We start from the raw sequence: 20,194 nt of genomic DNA, 5'->3' as shown, positions 1-20,194 counted from the left end.
CAATAGTGGAATACATTTATTACATCTGTTTTCTCAGAAGAACAATTCTCATACTATTTTGTACAGTTTTAAGATCAGCTTACAAGGTAAACATCTGCAAAACTTCAATTAAAAAACACTTTTAAAATTTCAATTATAAATAAATATATATAACGTATAGTCTAATTAAATATTCTACTCTACATTAATAAATTAATATGCTAATATATACACTGCTAGTACTGCATATTATATACCATTAGACACATTATGATAACAAAATGTTTTTTGTTATTATATTAAGAATACTTCATACTAATATACATACTTTAATTCTATTATAAATTAGAGTACCTTTCAATATCGGTATTACACATAAAGTGATTCTTCAGTGTCAGAGGTGCTTTAAAAAAATTTTGTGATGTAGTTTAGAAAAAGTTGTACTCTAAATGCAGTCAAATTTAGCATGATAATCTGCAATATCTTTAAGTATTAATTTGAAGTATAATGTGTGGTTTTGTTCCACAAATAGTCACAATAAATGCTAAAGAACTTAAGATATTCTGTAATTTGCAAAATGACAACTTAGAGGACATAAACTCTAAATTGCCCTGATGATATTTTGTAAATTACTTGCATTTGCAACTGACCAGAAGCAGTTAAATTTGAAGAAGATCCAAAAGTGGCAAAAATTCCCTGAGCAACCTGTCCTTAGCTCTGCTCAAATAAGCTATCTTTTTGCAGAGGAATATTCACTCAGCAGGCACAGCTGTTATTCTGCAATTTTTACATCTAAATCAAAGATAATTGGACTTCTGAGTACATTTAAATTGTACTCTGGGAGAAGGGTCTAACTTAATGCATCATTTGCATTAACTATAAAAGACCGCTTTTTCATCCTGTAAAATTTACTGTGCTTAAAAAAGTATTTGGAAGTGCAAAACAGTTACTTGGTAATTTTAAAGACACGTGGACACCTTTTGCACAGAATCTTTTCAGCTATAAAAGACCATTAAACCAAACAGAAGTAAATCATTCTTTTAAGTTCTTCATAGGTAAAATATTAACGGAAATAGACACTCCTGAAAATTACCTTCCTCCAAGTTTTACTGAAGATTACATCCTCTGTGCCAAAAAAAGCCTCAGAGACAAAACCTATAATATTTTATTTGGTGTTTTTAACAAAATCATTAATTATTCATATGCAGATGAGCAGTTAGTTCATACCATCAAGTACTTCAATTTCATATTCTCTGATATTAGTATAAAAACATCAGTTAAGGTATTTTTATTGTTACTTATTGAGATTCATTGTACTTCAGAATTTAACATTCAAACAATGTATTTTAAGGATTTTTAGTCTTAATTTTGCATATAAAAATATGAAAAGCATACTGCTTATGCCTCTCCTCACTAGAATAGAAAATCCAAAATTTTGTTTGACAAAATGTCATCTTTAATCATTACATAGGAACATTGTAACAGGCAAAATGGTGTCTAAAATGGCTCCTTGCTCATCTTTTACTGACACATGCAGTAAATATCCAATAGGCAATTCCATCAAAATAGGCTAATCTTGATTTTCACAGAATCACAGCATGCATAAGGGTAAAAGTCACCTTTGGAGATCTACTAATCCAATCCACTGCTCAGGGTCACCTAGAAGAGTCTGCTCAAGACCACATACAGTCAGGTATTGAGCATCCCTTAGGTGATGTCTTTGAAGACTCCACAAACTTCCAATGTCTGACCACTCTCACAGGAAAAAAAATAACATCTCATGTTTACAGAAAATTTCCTGTATTGCAGTTTGTGCTCTTTTGCTCTCACTGGACACTGCTGAGGTCTGGCTCAGTCTTCCTTACACATAAACACACAATGTACCCACATACACTGATCACATCTATCTGAGCTTTTTCATACCCAGACTGAATGACTCCAGCTTGCTTTGCCTCTCCTCATGTGTTGGATGTTCTATCCCTTAATGACCTTCATGGCTTTTTGCCAGACTTGTTCTAGCATGTCCATGTTCCTCTCATAATAGGGAGCCCAGCACTGGACCCAGCACCACAGATGTGTCTCACCAGGGCTGAGTAGAGGGGAATGACCACCTTCTTTGAGCTGCTGGGAATACTCTTCTGAAATGCAGCCCAGACTGAGACGGGACATTGCTGGCTCATATTCTATTTGTTGTTCACCAGAATATCCACTACCTTTCCTGGGAAGCTGCTTTCAAGCCGGTTGGCCTCTATGGACCTGGACAGGTCCACAGAATTATTCCCCCATCCCTGTGTAGGACATGGCATTTAACGCTGGAACTTCATGAGACTTCTGTTGGCCCATTTCTCTAGCCTTTTAAAGTCCTTCTGAATGTGAAACCATCTGATCTGTCAGTCATTCCTCCTAGTTTTGTATCATCTGCAAACTTGCTGAGGGTGCACTCTGTCCCATGACAGAGGATTACCACGATCTTTCAAAGGTAATCAAGAAAGACTCATGATAACTTCGACCAGGTCCCTCAGGACTTGTGGGTGAATCTCATCAGATTACATTAATTTGTATTATGCTTAGTTTGTCCACACATTTCCTAACCTGACTTTATTCCATCAAGAGTTGAATTTTCCTTCTCTGAACTTTCCCATTTGCCTCAGGGGCCTGGAATTGCTGAAAGCCAGGCCTAACAAAAAAGGTCAAAGCAAAGAAAGCATCAAGTACCTCAGTCTTGTTCTTTGTCATTGAGTACCCTGTTCCATTCAGCAGAGGTTTTCCCCAGTCTTCCTTTTGCTGTACAGCCACAGAAGCCTTTCTTATTGCCCTTCACATATGCTCCTGGGCTTTCTTACCTAATCCTGTCCCTTTGTGCTCAACAGCAACTACAATCCTTCCAGGTCACTTGTTCCTGCACCCACCTCTTACATGCTTCCTTTTTATGTTTGGTTTTCATCCTGCAGGCCTCCTGACACTCTTGTTTGACTTCTTGATCATCAGGATGAACCACTCCTGAGTTTGGAGGCATTGAGTAGGAATAAGAAATTCAAAGGATTGCCAGAGACTCAAAGTCTGAAAGCCTTTGAGTTTTCCATCTAGATCAAAAATACTGAGGTAGCTTACTGAACTCATTAGTATCACTTGCTAAGTGATTTACAAAGGAGTGCAAAAAATATTGCTGTAACATACTATTTGATCAATTTTCAACATTAGACCATTTTGCTTAATAATCCTTCATATAATACCCTTACACACAATGCAATTTCTGCACATTGAATGAAGACTAACTTCTGTGTAAAAGATTAAAACTCAGGAGTCATGCTGCATGACACAAACACATTAAGCTAACTGAACATATGACAGCTATAATACTGGATCTGTAATATTTGTATATTAGCACTCAACTGAATTAAAAGTCTTTGAAACTTTCTACGACATTACAAACTCTCCCCTCTCTCCCTCTGCCCCAATACCAAGATTACCCAATCAATGTAACGTTTATCTGTTTTGAGAGATGTAGCAGTGAATACAACTTGCTAAGTATACAACTAAATAAGATGGACTGTCTGAAACACCATAAAGCAAGATCAAATAAGTGGAAGGAGCAGCAAAGAGATCTTGTGCTTACCACTGTGCCTTTGACATGAAGAACTAACATTTGGTTTTCAATGTCACTGCCTTAAGTATTTTCTTAAATGACAAAAAACCACACTAAAAACAGCCCAAACCAAAACTGCTGTCTGTGAAGACATAAGGAAAAGGCTCAAATCTACTGAATCTTATATAAGATGACCACTTACCACCGAGGTCTCTAGATAAAACAGCTGACTAGTCAACACATGATAGTCTACACAAAGCTATCAAAATCTTTCTAAGCTCAGAATCCACAAGACTGTGATATATATATCCCCCATCCGGGTGATAAAAGGAATAGAAAGCTCAAAGGCAGCCTCCCCACAGGAGCTTCATCATTCTGTTGCAAAAGTGGAAAAGCAACTTAGCAGCTCCAACCATGCATCTGTGTTACACAGAAGCCTCTCTCACAATGTCACTAGCATTCACAATCTAGCTTAAAACATTACCAATACTTTGCAACTCGTGGTTCACTTGCCACTGGATGTTCACATCACTGTAGCAATACAACTAAATATCCTTCATGTAAAGGTCAAGACAGAATTTGATTCAACTAGTCCCAATCACGCAAGAGTGAAGAAGTAAGTGCTCTTTTAAAAATAATAATTTAATTACAAACCTAGTAACAGAGAAAGGAAGATGTTGAAGCCTCAAAAAAAAGACTAAAGAACAACAGTCCCCTCTCTTAACATACATTAAGTTTGTATGTTATTCTACTTTCAGAACTTTGGCATAGTTAATATCTGTTGTATTGATGTAACAGATGCAATAATCTAAGAGCAACCTTTTCCATACAAAAATTCAAAAAAATGTTTACTAATTTGATTTTTTCAATGGAATGTTTTTGACATTTTCTTCTGCAACATTCTGCCACAATGAACTGAGATGAATCACTGCTAAAAAATGAATTTTGACCTCTATAAAAACATAGACAGTAAACGTGTTTTAATGTCATAAATCAGAGGCATTTTCAGTGTAATTTGATTTAAATTGTAAATGGGCAGAATATGCTCAATAAACAACTTTTATACACATTAAAAATTATTTCAACCTTTTTTTTAGAAGCACTTATTACAGAAATATTTTGAATTAAATATTTGCAGTTAATTTCATAACAAGAATAAGCAGTAAAATTGATTTAAGATATTCACTGGAAAGTTAGTAAATCAGATCTTCCTAATCTTGTGTGTCTGGTATTTCCACTTGAAAAATTAAGAAGTCTACTTGATTCACCTGTAGGTGACACTGTTGGTCTTAGCCACAGAACTAAAGAGCAACAGAATTCCTCAATGTATTTAGTTGTAGTCTGGAACAATGGTGTTTCCAAACCACCCTTTTTTTTTTTTATTTGTACACTCGTATTTTCAAGTTCCACTGTATTGTGGTTTAATCCCAGTCAGCAAGTAGGCCCCACACAGCCACTAGCTCAGTTCCTTCTGGTTCCTTCTGGTGGGACAGGGGAGAAGAAGGGTAATCAGAAGGGTAAAAGTCAGGAAACTTGTGGGTTCAGATAAGAGAGTTTAACAAGCAAAGCAAAAGCTCCTCACACAAGGAATTCAAAGCAGAACAAGGAATTCATTCACCACTTCTCATTGGCAGCAGGTGTTCAGCCATCCCCAGGAAAGAAGGGATCCATCATGTGTAATGGTAACTTGGGAATATAAATGGTCTCTCCAAATATCCCCCCCCCCTTTCTTCTTCTCAGCTTTATATGCTGAGCATGACACCACAACCTGTGGGATATCCCTGTGGTTATTTGGGGTCAGTTGTCCCAGCTGTGTCCCCAGATCCCTTGGCAGTAGGGTGGGATGTGAGGCAGAAAAAGTCTTGACGTTGTGCAAGCGCTGCTTGGATGTGAAAAATACACCCCTGTATCATTAACACAGTTTCCAGCACAAATCCAAAACACTGCCCTATGAAGAAAATTAACTCTACCCCAGACAAAACCAGCACATATTTTAATATCAAACCTCTGCAGAGACAGTGATTTATGTAAGTGCATCAAGTACAGATATATTAAAACAATACACTCTGATAAAGCCTCAAGTAAATGAAAAAATGTGCACACTGGAGAGGAAAAGGGGGAAAAAAAAGAGCATATATTGATAGCAAGGGCTCTTCATCCAAATTGAATATATGCATTTTTTTCATATACGTGCTGAAGTACAATGTCAAATAGTTCATCATTTATAGAGAAGAAAAGAAAGAAAAACACTTAAGACTTTGTCTTCAAAACAGTTTAGAAAAACTTGTAGTAGTTAAGTAGTTAAGTCAGGCATGAATATAATTACTTTCAATAAAAGGGAACACACCACCAAAAATGTAATTATAAAAAACCCCACCCTATATCCTTTAACTACAGAATATATAGAACAAATTTTTCTTGTTTTTCAAAATGACTGTAATTTTATCTAGCATCGTTTCAACTAGATTTTACTGCTAAACAAAAAATTAACTCCCACCTTCCCATCCAATCTAGAGATTTTAGCCAAGTGAGTCATAGCAAAGAATGCCAGTCAATTACACATTTTAACATAGTATGTTGCATTTGATTATTAATCACAAAGTAAGTTACTCAAAGTCTGTACTAAAATTCCACAGATTATGCAATTAACAGCAAGCAAGTAGGCATCTTAGTAAAATAAACAACTATGTCTGCCTATTTCAAAACTAAATTACTTCAAATGAAATGTAAATGGATGCTTTAAGAGTAGTAATTCTAATTTCTGAAGCATGAAAGATTGATTTTTGGTAAAATCTGTCATAAATCTAGAAATTAATTTAGGTCACAGAAAGCACCTTCAGTTCCTTATAAAAGACTACTGTTTTTTATTAAACTGCTACTGTTTGATAATGTATAAGTACTTTGGCCCCTGGCAAAATCTTAGCTGTCATGGGCACATATATTAATGGGAGAGCCATAAATCAGAAGGGTTTCCAACAATTTCACTAGGGTACTGGAAGACTGATGCCAAAAGAAAAGGAAGGCACAGAATGATAACATTATCCTGAGAAAGCATCATCGTTGTTCCAGCAACGAAAACAATGGAAAGAATGCAGACAACATGTCAACTAAGTAACAAGCTTATTAACTGAACCCACTGGAAAAATATCCAGAAATCTCTTTTATAAGCCAAATTTCATTTGTTTCTTAATAGTTTTCACCACCAGAGAAAACCAGGAGTCCTACACATGATTTACTGCCTTTATTTCTGAGGATTAAAGAGTTTAGTCAAACAACTAATGTCACAGGCCCCAAGTTACCACTCTGCTGCTTAATATCAATTCTTGTTTCACCTGCTTTACTATTTCCAGAAGTTGGTGTAAGGAAGAAAACTGTGGGAAAACAAATATGCTACATAAAAATGGTACCCATGGAAAAATTCCTTCCTGATTTTTAAAAGATCAGGAAATAGCAGTACAGTGCTAAAAAACTGAAAACTTGTTCCTGAGGTGAGCTAGATGGGCATACCAACATTATAGAAGTGTGCCCACCCACAAAAGAAGAGGGTTTCAAGTATAAGTAGTTTATCCACTTCCAGATTCTAGTCAGTGCAGGTTCACCTAATCTAGATTACGTCTTCATTTCCCTTTTGTTATTCCCTATTTTGGATCTCTGAAGAGAGTAACCTTAGAAAAATTACTAGCTTTTCTTCCTTCTGCTCATCTATCAAAATGCTTTCAGGATTTCATCTTCTCCCTCCACAAGCTGAGGAGAATGAAGATGAGCACTACTGGTCACACACTTGAGTGCGACTATTATCAACTGGTGAAACTGGTGCACTGCTTACTGCTGAAAAGACTGACAAGATCATAACATTATAGAGACCTCAGTATTTCAAATCTTGCATATGTACAAAGACACATCCCTTCTGATTTTAACAATCTTGCTTTGAGAACTAAACAATGATTAAGAAACACACTTAGCATTTACAGAAAAAAAATACATAACAGTCTGTGGTGTGCCATCAAGGCTCATTGCCCCAAAGAGATCCTGATAGTGGATTTTTTAAACATAGTTTGCCCAGAAGATAGCACGAACAGTGAAGCAGGGAGCAAAATGTTATTTTTCAGGCTGTGAGAACTTCTGAAACAAAGGAAATCCATACGGAAACAACACTGTGAAGTGGAGATCACTTTGGCATACAGAAATCCTACTGTGTAAAAAGATTTTGATCTTTCTTGACTCAGACATACACTTTAGCAAGCATTTCTGTTCTAAACATTTTAGAATATTTCTCTCTTTTGAAAGGTAAGGTTTTAACCTCATTTAAAGGAAGAAAGGCTCATTTTAAATAGTACATAACTTTGAAAATTCAGAAGAAAGGAAGTTTTCTTTCAGCAAGTTTGTACCACCAAGGAATATTCAGGAGGTTCTCTCAGAAGAAGAGGCATGTCCCTTCTGCTTTCTTTTTTTTTTTTTTTTTTGTTTTTGTATTAGATTTTAATGTCTTACTGTCCTAGTTCAAATGCTGATCAAAAGAGGATATTCTGCTCCTGAAACCATGCACGTGCACGGAATTCAGCACTACGTTACATTCTAGGCATACTGGAAGAGGGAATATTAACCAGGTTAAAGTCTGTTTTTGAAATTAACAACTTGAAGAGAGTTTTTCCGTATTTGTGAGCTTTATAATCTCTGGATCACTTCTGAAGGCCACTTCATGAAAGTTTAACTCCTCATACCAAGAGAGATTTGTAGATTTTATTGCATCTAACAGATCTGAAGTTTCAAGAGCAAAGAACCACTTTGTTCCTGGAAGGAAACAGACTGGCATCTAAAGTCAGCAGTGATGCAGGTGTTTGCAACAACTGCAAGTAAAAAACTAATAGCATGTAATAGGATATAAGGCCACTTACATAAGACTAATATCAGAGTAAGTGCTTATAGGGATGAACAAAATATACTGGATAAGAAAAAAGAGATTAGACAGTGATGAAGCACCAAGAGATAGGAAAATAAAACAGTACTATCTTGCTTTGAAAGCACTTTAGATTCTGTATTATATGCAATTTTTCAGTGTAAGTTATTAACATAATTTTCACAAAATGCTATAGTAATATGAATGGAATAACAATCGACAATGCCAATCTTAAAAAAAAGTGTTCTACAGTTGATTTCTGTTAAATGCAGTACAATAAAATAGCCTGTGAATTATTACTATGGGAGAAGAGCTGTTGACATTCTGAATTAAAAACATTCATAATTCTTGGTCACGCATTGAAAAATTTTTTTGTATGGTGTGATATACATGGCAAGATGACATATTTACTACTGTAAAGGGTCACTATCTCATGTACTAACTATATGCATAAGGAAATCCACTATATATGAATATTCAGCCTCTTACAGTGGGCTTTGTATATGCATGAAATGAGAAGCACATACATAGCAGAATATCATAAAATATAATGGTTTAAAAAATAATAAAATATATATACTTCTATTTTCATAGGAAAAGTAGCAGGAATCAACTTCACTATTTGCTTTTCCTTAGAAGCGTCTCTATTAAAGTGCAGGAAATGAGAAACAGTGTATGAGAAAAATAAAGCTGTAGATGAAACAGCAGGCACCTCAACTTTATAGCCCTCTTTTGCTTCAAATAGTTTCGGACTTGATTAGTTTTATATTGCAGATAAGAACTTGAGAAAAAAGCATTATTCCATTTTATTAGTATCAGATTTCAATAGGGAATAAAGCCTTCATGACTTAATATCAGAGTCTATCAGCTGACAGAATCTATCAGAGTGATCATCCATATTACTCAGAAGTCCTGATGCCATTTGTCGTTCTCGGAACTACTTGCCCTATTCAGCTCTGATGCTTTTGTGGTCTCTGCTTCACTTCTCACTTCTGCCTAGCCCTCACAAGTACAATTAATCAGCTAATCTTTGAGATGTCAAAATACATTTGGTCCTTCAGGCTATTTCCTCTAGTCAAGAAAAGCTTTCTGTTCAGTAATCAGATAAATGTATTTGCCAATGCAAATGCAGCTTACACAAATTCTCTTTTCATTTACAACACTACTGTTTTTGAAAACACCATCAGTATTGTTGTATTACTCATGCTCTTCAATAAGAATTGCCCTTTTGTTCTAAACTACTTTTACTTCCAGTATAAAGAGCTAGCTAAAGCTAAATAGAAAAATAACGAGCTAATAAAATTTGCAATAAACTAACAAAATTCTCTTGGACTTCAAATACAAAAAGTAAAATGTCAATGAAAGCAGTAACTTTATTTGAAAAAAATCCAAAATTGAAACTAACTGGTAGGTCAATTTTGTAGGTTGACCTTAGTGGCTGGCAGATGCCTGGCCAACCACTCTCTTTCTTCCCTCCCTTACCTGGACAGAGGGAGAAAATAAGATGGAAAAGTTCATGGGCCAAGATGAAGGCTGATCATTTACCCATTACTGTCACAGGCAAAACAGACTTGACTCAGGGAAAATTAACTTGAGTTATTGCAAATTAAAAACAGATTGCGATAGTTAGGAAAAAAAGACAAAACCTAAAAACCCTTCTTGCTAGTCCCCCTTCTTCCCAGGCTAAACTTCACTGCTTTGTTCCCAAGTCCTCTATGTCTCAGGTTTGGTGGTTGTAGTCAGTCCACAACTCTTAGTCTCGGCCATTTCTTACTCACACTTTTTCCCCACTCCTGTGTGGGGTCCTTATCACAGGACAGACCTTCACAAACTGCTCCAACATGGGTCCTTTCCGTGGGCACAGTTCCTGCCAGGAGCCTAGTCCTGCACGAGCTCTCCATGGGCCATATTTTCCTTTAGGGCACTATCCACCTGCTGCAGTGTGGGGTCCTCACAGGGCTACAGTGTGGACATCAGCTCCACCATGGTCTCTTCAATGGTCTGTGAGGGAATCTCTGTTCCAGTGCCCGGAGCACCTCCTCCCCTCCTTCTGCTCTGACCTGGGTGCCTGAAAATCATTCACGTTTTTAAGTTGCTCAACATGTTTGGCACTTGGAAAATGAAAGTGGTATCACTACTCAAACCTAAACCTTTGAAGGATGGTTTCCTCGCAAAATGTTAAGATAGTTTTTATATAAACTGTGAGCAATGTTACGAATCAACTCTGAAAGCAACGGGATTTTAGTTTATACAGGTTAATGAGCAGAGAACAAATACGACAGCCAGTTGCCCTTTTTATAAATAACAATGCAAGTCAAGTTGAGCTGGACTTGACAGCAAACAAATTTAAGCTTTGAATTTGATTTATTTGAACATCTTGGAATTTTTTAGAGTTCATAAAGAAAGCGGGGGGGGTCTGCTGTTTTCTTTATTATATTTTTTTAATGGGTGAATGCTACTGTAGGCTTCCCACTTCCTACCTTCGTTAATGTTAGGTTGAAAGCAGATTAAGGTCAGACACAGCATTTGCTTCCAATACTCCCTTCTTTAATCAGATATGCAATTGATCTTTATCAAATCCATGACAGAAAAAAGATAGAGCTATGTGGAGGCCTGCAGAAACATAAAAGGTTTAGAAATGTCTGTTTCTGTGAAGTCTGTCAGGCCCATGTTGACAAGCACAGCCTTCCAGTTCAGTAAATGTATGCAACTATTTCCGTGGGCCTTGAAGTACTTGAGTACTATGTAAACATTAAAGAAAATCCAATACTATATTTTAAATTAATATCCTTTTTTCTGTAAAATTAATTTTTTGATCAAGAAGAACAATAACAAAAATAGAAATGCCTTCCTTTAAAAAAAAATCTATATTCCTAGAGAGTAAAAAAAAAAGTATTCCATAGTTCAGAAGCGGCAGAATCAGGACTATTCACACAATAATAGTTTGATTCATTTTCTCATTTAAAAGCTAATAAATTTTCTTTTCCTGCTCCCTGAATCCCTTTAACTCCAAGAATATGAGAATGAAGGAACAGAGATTTATAGAGGTTTATAGGTTGAGAAAATTAGCCTGCTTTCAAAATTTGATCAGATTTGTTTCCAACTACTACATAATTTTAGCAACACAGAAAGCATTTGTAATCTGGCCTTTACACTGTTACATATCTGTAGCAAGCAAGGCTCATGACAGTCTGACAGTCTTCAAGACAAAGGAAGAGATCTAAGACCAGTAAAAGAAGTTTGTCCTGTAACTGCAGGTCTGAGGCACAAAATATAGCAAAAACATTATAGAAAATTTATTTCAACTTTAAAATGTTAGTCTCACTTGCATGTACTTAATTTGAATTAGAATGAAGGCTGTTGACAAGGATGTTGACAAAACTGCTGAAATACTAGTTTAAGGTTGAGAAATATTCACATTAACTGAAGATGCAATAGAATAGTAAAATAACTTTCCTTAAAAAGAAAATAAAATATATTTAACAGGATAATGTTTTAAAACTATTTTTAAAGTTTATACAGGTGGAAGAAATTTTGGTAAGTTTTTACTATGTTATGCCAAGGATCTTAATTTTGTTTCACATTATGTATGTATAAAAAAATAGGAAGAAATTATCTTCTGCATGTTTTTTGATGCCCATTCACTTTTTGTTAAGGCCAGAAGGCATTTCTGCACTCTCCAGAGTTAACTTGTTTTGCACAAGTTAAGGCATCATGCCACTCACCAGTTTACAATATACTCTGCTCAGTGCAGGGCACTGCTTTCACACGTGGTGACTACAATATAAATCCACACTGCTCCGATCCCAGTGTTATTCTCCAAACTTTCAAAAGATAACTATACTATATGTGTTGCAAACACAAGGCCAAAGATAACTGAAAGCCCAAAAGCTGATTTGGAAATTTTGTTATATCATTTTTTAGACTGTGTAAAGCAAAGACTGAGTAATGCTATATATGCACAACCAAGAAAGCCCATGAAGACAACCACTCAGCTCATATTAACTTGAATGCTACTCAGCAAAATACGTTATTTCTTATGAATACTTTTCATTTAAATATTACCATACTAAAAACAACTCACCAAACGATGGATTATCACTAAAGCATGCTTAATATCATTTTGGTTTAAGGGATGTCTAAGTCTAAGTCAATAGTATGTCAGTATGTGAACAGGTTTAGATCATAGTAGGTCAGTATACAAGCATACTTAGACTAGAGTTTACAGGAAAAATATCAACCGTAGGGAAATAAACTTCCTTGGATTGTTTTTTAACAAGAAAAAGAAAGTGAAACGTTAATCTATCTTTATTTAGACTATGAAAACAATGCTTTAACAATGTAAGATAAAGTCTCTATAAGAACAAGTACAATAGATAGGGTTATTTATTTTTGTAATAAGTTTATTTTCTTCTGTTCCCAAGCACAGTGAAGCACTTATTTCTGCACAAATTATTCAGTAATAAACCCTGGATCTACTCTGACTGGAAGACTAAAGTGACCTCTTAAAACAGTTACACGTACACCTTTTCACAAAAACTGAGCACAAGAAAGATGTGGACCTCTTAGAGAAAGTCTAGAGGAGGGCCACAAAGATGACCAGAGGGCTGGAGAACCTCTTCTGTGAAGACAGGCTGAGAGGGCTGGATGAGAGAAGGTTGGATGGGAGACCTAATTGTGGGGCTTTCCAATATCTTAAGGGGGCTTATATAAAGAAGGGAGAGGGACTGTTTATATGGGCAGATAATATCACAACAAGAGGCAGTAGTTTTAAACTGAAAGAGGGAAGGTTTAGATTAGATGCCCCACCCCTGGAAGTGTTCAAAGACAGGTTGCATGGGGCCCTGAGCAACCTCATCTAGTTGGTGGCATCCCTGCCCATGGCAGGGGCATTGACTGGAACTTAATGATCTATAAAGACCCTTCCAACCCAAACCATTCTATGTTTCCATGATTCTATGAAGGGAAATTGTCTTAGAGTTTTAACACACATTCCACATGTTAAACTTAAATATGTAGTAACTGTGGCTTTCACTGTACAAGATGTAGGGAGCAGGTTAGAAGACTGACTGAAGAGTTAATAAAAATTATTTTCATTTTTCTTTTAAAGGTAATTTTACTATTGGTAAAAGATATAGAAATAACTTTTTTTAAAAAGTTTGGCTTCTAAAGTGCGTGTTGGAATCATAGTAATGCTAATGAATATTAAATAATTACATGGAAGTAAAATCATCTCGTGTAATACTATAAAAGTATGGAACAGCAAGAAACATGAATGCCTTCTGGATGAGTAAAAATGACAGCATGGAAAACAGGGAGACAGTTATTGCTGAAAAACTGTGCTACAGACCTTTTTAATTGGAGTATTTTTCAAAAACATTTAGAAGACTATATTCCACTATAAAAAGAATGAAGATTTTAATCCCTTGTTACTTTTTTTGGCTAACATTTAAAGGTATTTGTAGAAAAAATAATAAAGATAGATCCCACTGTACCTTAAGAGTGGATTCCTGAGAAGGGAGATAGTTAGCAATTTGTCAGATAAAGCAATTTTTCCTCATCAGAATAAGCGTAATAACTTACAAAATACACATATTTAAATACACACAGGCAAATGATGAAGCAAGCAGAATGGAAAGGAAGGAGAAAATTCTGAGGATTGTCACTGAAGTGCTACTTCTAATACCTGACAATCACCTTATTTTTACATCTTTCATTGTGACTGATGTGATTCACCTCGGGACAAAAATAAAGATGGTGAAAATGCAAATGCTCAGAAAAGAGACAGAAAACAACCGTCATGGAAGAAATATATCAGGCTTTCAGTTGTCTAGAAGAATCAGATGAGATCTTCTGAAACAATGATTCAACCTGAAATATCGCATCTTCAGTTGATCCTACTCTGTGCCTTTTATCCCCCATACGACATATACCATCCCTGTGCATATAAATTGTAGGCATGCACCCACCTGCTGTAACATTAATTCTTTCAGGAAAAAATTGCTTTTCTGTTAAACCAAGGTACTTCATTACTTACATTACGAAAGGCTAGAAAACAGAACAACAACTAGCAAAGCAACTCTGAAACTATAAATAAAAAAGCAACACCTATTAGAGTATTCCTGCCTGAGAAATGTACACATTAGAGAGGCTGACAAGTAAAATTAAGTTTTGATGCAAGAACCAGTTTAATATAGGGTAAAGAGCAATAAAGAAACCTGTTTGGATGAAGTGGTTTTAAGTGCCTAGTTGATCAAAGAAAGTTCATGAGTTTTCATAAAAAACCATATATGCAAAGAGCAATAAGCAAGATCCAGCGCAAGCAAGTGCCCTTTCCTCAGTTTATAAGGTGGCTATGTATTTTCTGTGCACTTCGATATGCAGCAAAAAACACTGCACACTGCTGGGCTCCAGAATCTGCAAGAACAGCAGCAGCAATAACACTGGTAACTCCTGGATTGGCATTAGCTCTCATCTTCACCTCCTACAATTCTGACTAATCATAAGACTGACTAGCTACAACAAACAAAAGGAAACAAAACATTACTATTTCACTGTCCCAGAATTTTTGGCCTTTATATTTTTTCTTTTCAACCTTCCTAGTATTTCGAAGAGCAAAGACACAAAACTGAACAAAAGTAAAAACTGAAATGAATCAATACTTTAATTATAGTTCCTTTGAAAACCTAGAAACTAAATTTTGGGTGACAAATAATATAACGGTTTCCAAATATTTCCTCTTCTGGAAACCATTTTTCTTCCACCTCCACTCTTCCCGAAAGTTTAGAAACTACAAATACAGATTAGTCCTTCTATCCAAGGACATACATAGGAAACTACAGAAATCCCTTGAAGGTAAGTTTCAGTTAAAAAAAAAAATAATTGCAAAGCAATGATATGAGTCCATGGCAGGAAAAAATATTTTCACCCAGGTCCTCCCCCTATCATTTCTTCTTGATTTGTATATATAAATCTACTTTAGCCTGTTCCCCACAAAAAAAAAAAAAGAATTGTGCTAGTAGTGGTATTTTGAACTGAAATAAAAGAGCATGATGAAGCAGACAGTCTTCCTACACTTAAGTTACTAAGTTGCTCTAAATTAATACTGTGTATATATTAATAATTTACCATTACTAGAGTAATGGAATTTCAACTTTGTAAATTGTTTTCCACACACATTTTTTAATATTGCCTGAAATATTTTTTGGTTTTCTTTTCTAACTTTTTTTACTGGATGTAAGTGGAGTTTTAGTAATGAGGTGAGATTTTATGACTTACGTTTCAAACTAGAAGAGCAAGAGAAAATAGCACTTTTCTATTCTATATGTTGTTCATCGAATGTTGTACTTACATTCGAAGTAGGCTTTTCCACTGTCACTTCAGTTTCAGCAGTGATTACACATGCCTTTTCTTTCTCTCTGTTATAATCCTGACCTACTTGATTGTGTGCCCTAGCTGAAAAATAATTTAAAATGGCAATCTGGTGTATGTAAATAATTTCAATTATTGAAAGTTCCTATCAAAAAGTTTTTTAGTTTGTATATCCAAATTTTAGGTAGATGATGTTGCAAAGTCACTCTGATAAAGTATCATCAATATTACGGTCACTTACTGATATGGATTTGTTATTTATTAGTTACTGCAGTATTGTGACTGTATGTGTTAACAGGTATGCATATACATCTTCTACTGGTTTCATACTGGATTACTGCAGTGGTCCTCCTAATTACTAATTACATATAGACATCTCTTCCTGTCATGTGAAGGTCTTCTCTCCTCTTACCACAGAAAGGTAAAACACATCAAAGCTAAGACTGCCAAAATATAATTCATCTGAATCAATAATTACTATAAGTTACATTTATAAATTTTAATAGTGATAATACAACCAAGTCTTTTTTCTGTTTCTTGGACCATGCAGAAGGAGAAAGGGTAATACCACAGAACTGTATGCAAGAACAGCTATAAACGTATCTCAGTATTTTGGAAAAATCATATTTTATTGACACAAAGAACATTTGCCCAAAATAAATGTGACAAGAAGTATGTGTGTTTTCATCTCTTTGAATTGAAAGTCACATTTTGGAATATAATCAGTGTAATTACAGATTTAGTAATAACATTTCAGGTGCTTCACCAGTACTGTTACAAGGAGTTTGAAGAAAAGACTAGTGTATCTATGAAGAGGTATGAATACACACATAGAACAGTATTTTAAAATATTATGCATACCTGTGTTCGCAGAATTTCACCTTTTGACAGTTGCATATCACCAGTCAGCTCCTTCACAGTAATGCCTAGTGGTTCCAGACGCTTGCTGAAGTAATTTGTCATTTCGGCTGCCAAAGCCTTCATAGGAGCAACATACACAATCTGCACCAAAAGAACACTCACTTGATAAATGAGCAAACCCCACAACACTGTTTGTTTCATGGCAACCATTACAAATCACAATTTATTGTGAAATATGATGCCAGGCGCTTACAGTGAAAAATCTTAATAGTGATATATGAAAAGCAGTTATCTTTGTTGGATAAGTGTGCAGCTGTTTAAAGGACAATGGATTTTGTTTATACAGCCTTATCGCTTTGAAAATTGGTTCTGCATCAAAGCTAAATGCATTTTCATAGCTTTTTACTCTCATAATAAGATTTTTAGAACACAAATAAGAATAGCTTTAACAATAACAAAGTAAATCAAAACTAGCTTTATCTTTAACTTGGAAAAGTGTAATATCCTTGAAAACTTCCTAATTTCATACTCCATGTATAACATATAATGGGCTTTACCTCACAAGTTAAAAAGATGTTATTTGGTTCATTAGACTCCTACCTTAAACTCATCCTTTTTAATAACACCATGCTGGACATGCTGGCGAATTTCATGAAGGATTGTCAGCATGGCAATGTTAGTCTTCCCAGCTCCAGTGGGGGCGCAGATTAGCATGTTCTCATTTGTGTTGTAGGCAGTCTCAAAAACTATAGACTGGATTCGGTTTAGTCTTTTCATGCCTTTAAAAGCAAGTTGTCCAATCTGTTAAAACAAACAACATGTATATTCTGGATTTTTGTATACATTTATGTATATATGTGTGTGTGTGCATCTATCTACACATACATTAATCATAAGAAAAAGAACATATGGAAAGCAAACTTAGGATACTTGTCTATCTATGTATTATTTCAAGTTTTTTTATTCTGAGGCTATCGCTTCTATCCAACTCTAATATCAAATCCATCAGGAAAATAAAATATAGCATACTATCCCACCATTTATTTTTTTTTAGTCAAGAGTTTGATCAAATGAATATACAGTAAAATACTGAGCTATTAATAATTAAATATCAGTAAAACAGCATTAATAAGACTAGAACAATATCTTTAAATCTAAGATGACAAACTATGAATACTCTAATATAAGAAAAGGCAGCATTACACAGGAACTTGCTGAAAAAATAGATGATTAAAAAAATTATTTATCATTAATTTTGCACAATAAAGTTCAATTTTGCAAACAGACGCACAAATTCAGTACCAACTTCCTTTTGCTTCTGACAAAATCTCCATCTTGCAACTGTTCATGTTCAGACCTTTCTCCAACAATATTTACAACAAGCTGCAGCTACCAAAAGGAACATGAAACTTATATATGGGGTCCCAAAAAAGCTTTGAGAATGTTTAAAAAAATTAAATTATACAGATAATACAGGAAATTATGGTTATTAGAGTTTAATGCATGTTTAAATCTTCAGAAGTACAAATAATCAATTATAAAAATACTTTCCTCCTCTTGGTCTCTCTAAAAAAAGACATTTTCACAAGGAAAGAACCACTGTAGATAGACCATTACAACTTCCGCATTTGAAGATTATAAAACCTTTGCAACTGAAGAACAAACCCTTAAGATATAAAAGTAATTTTCTAATAAACTTACCTTTTCTTACTTACTTTTTACAGATTTTTAAAATAGACTGCAGAACACATAATTATTTCCTTTCTACAGATTTAATTACCTGCGCTGCTTCTACTACAAAGCATGAAAGGTATCTTACTGATATTTGTGATTATTATAATTTTTACTTTAATTGTAGGAAACCACAAAAGTACAGTAAAGAACAGGTCTGAAAGCATCTTCTGAAAATCTCCTTTTCCATTATTCTGGCTGCTTTAATTAATTTATAGACATTTTCTATGGTAATAGCCCCTCCAATACCAAATACTCTTTCCAGTGCCTTTCAATACTAAGCAAATTATTTGAGCAGGACTTAATTTGCATTACTCCTCAAGTAATGCAAGCTTAGGAATGAAGGTTTCATCAGCTATTTAAATAAAATACTTTATTTAATTTTGTGACAAACAATACTAGGTCTATCATTTTACTGCAGCTTCCCAGTAGTAGCCTCACATAAGAGGCTGAGATACAAAATATAAATTTAGGTTAATACACCAATTCCACAATACTTGACAATTCCCTACTTTAAAATTTATAGGAATTATGTACTTAATGACTAGCCAACTGTAGTTTTATTCTAGATTACTTTGAACATGAAAAAACAACATTCATTGATATAGAAGTCAATGAAAATGCTATGTAACCAACACACTATTTCTTTTTTGGAAAATCTGCTTTTCAATTTAACAGTACCTTTGTCTCAGTAAAGCTTTCGGGTTGAAAACTTCTTGTGGCACTCTTAAAAAGCAAGTACTACTCAAACCATAAATTTCATTTGTATTGACAAATCTCAAAATATCCAAATATCTGTTTCAAACTGGTAAGTGCCTTTGGTGAAGAAAAAAAAAAGCATCTATTGCAAATACTTCATGTACTTTTAATCAAGTTTCTTCAATTTTTAGTGGCTGAATTTCAGGATTATAACAGTTTTCACTGTTAGTGTTCTAGCACAGTTTATTCTTCATGCAAGACTGCAGTGAGGAAAGCTTAGTTGTTTTGCACCAAGTTTTATATACATAATGTTCCAATACATACTTGGTGTGTCATCTTCAAAATTCATTTCACCTTCATGAATGAAACTATTATAAAGTGTTAATGGGCTTCCCAGAGGCCTGCTGATTATGTTGGTGCTATCGGGGTTCAATCAGCTATTTTTATGGCCTCCTTAGCCATTTTAGGTTTCTAATTTGCCTGTATTTCATTTTGAGATTTCTTGCCGGGTCTGTGTAATTGGTTATATTTGTCCTTTTCCCTCCCATTCCCTCTAGTTGGTTTTACAAACTATTATAAACACCATATAAAGTTCACACTGATTTACACTATTTACAGTGTTTATTAATAAAGGATGTATAGAGAGAAACTCAAAAATACTGGTGATTACAGAACTGAGCTAACAAAACACTACATTGCACAACATGCATATTATATAAAGAAGCAGATTTTAAACAAAAGCAGAAACATTGCTGTCCAAATGAAGTCCAGTGTAAGTATCTTCAGAATTAAATAACAGAAATTTTTCACAATCACATATTTGAATATGTATGGCTTTACACACACAGGTCACCTTACAGTTGTGTGATTGTTAACACCCTTAAATATGCCCTTACATTATCATTACTACTGCTTGTAGGAATATACGGTTCCAGCTTCTCTTAAACTTTAAAAGTGTACAGTGTAAAACATCTTTTTCCTCTACATTTAGCAGAAATTATATATATTATAGCCCTAGACAGACCATGTAATTCTAAGGAAAGATCCAGAAATATTCAGAAAAATAAAAA

The 20,194-nt window shown here is 34.7% G+C and overlaps 1 protein-coding gene across 2 annotated transcripts in view; it reads right to left on the bottom strand.

Moving 5' to 3' along the window:
* The window catches only part of ASCC3 (activating signal cointegrator 1 complex subunit 3), a 262,911-nt gene that overhangs the window by 172,739 nt on the left and 69,978 nt on the right, over window positions 1-20,194 (bottom strand). For both annotated transcript variants that reach the window (XM_064649888.1, XM_064649889.1), the window contains exons 9-10: window positions 17,295-17,495; window positions 16,695-16,835 (exon numbers count right to left, since the gene is read on the bottom strand). In XM_064649888.1, the coding sequence (XP_064505958.1) occupies window positions 16,695-16,835; window positions 17,295-17,495 (342 nt within the window). The remainder of the gene's footprint in view (window positions 1-16,694; window positions 16,836-17,294; window positions 17,496-20,194) is intronic.

Source organism: Pseudopipra pipra, chromosome 3, assembly GCF_036250125.1.
Source record: "Pseudopipra pipra isolate bDixPip1 chromosome 3, bDixPip1.hap1, whole genome shotgun sequence".
Lineage (NCBI taxonomy): Eukaryota > Metazoa > Chordata > Aves > Passeriformes > Pipridae > Pseudopipra > Pseudopipra pipra.
The sequence above is the reverse complement of the archived record's forward strand: the minus strand, read 5'-3'. Positions and strand labels throughout refer to the sequence as shown.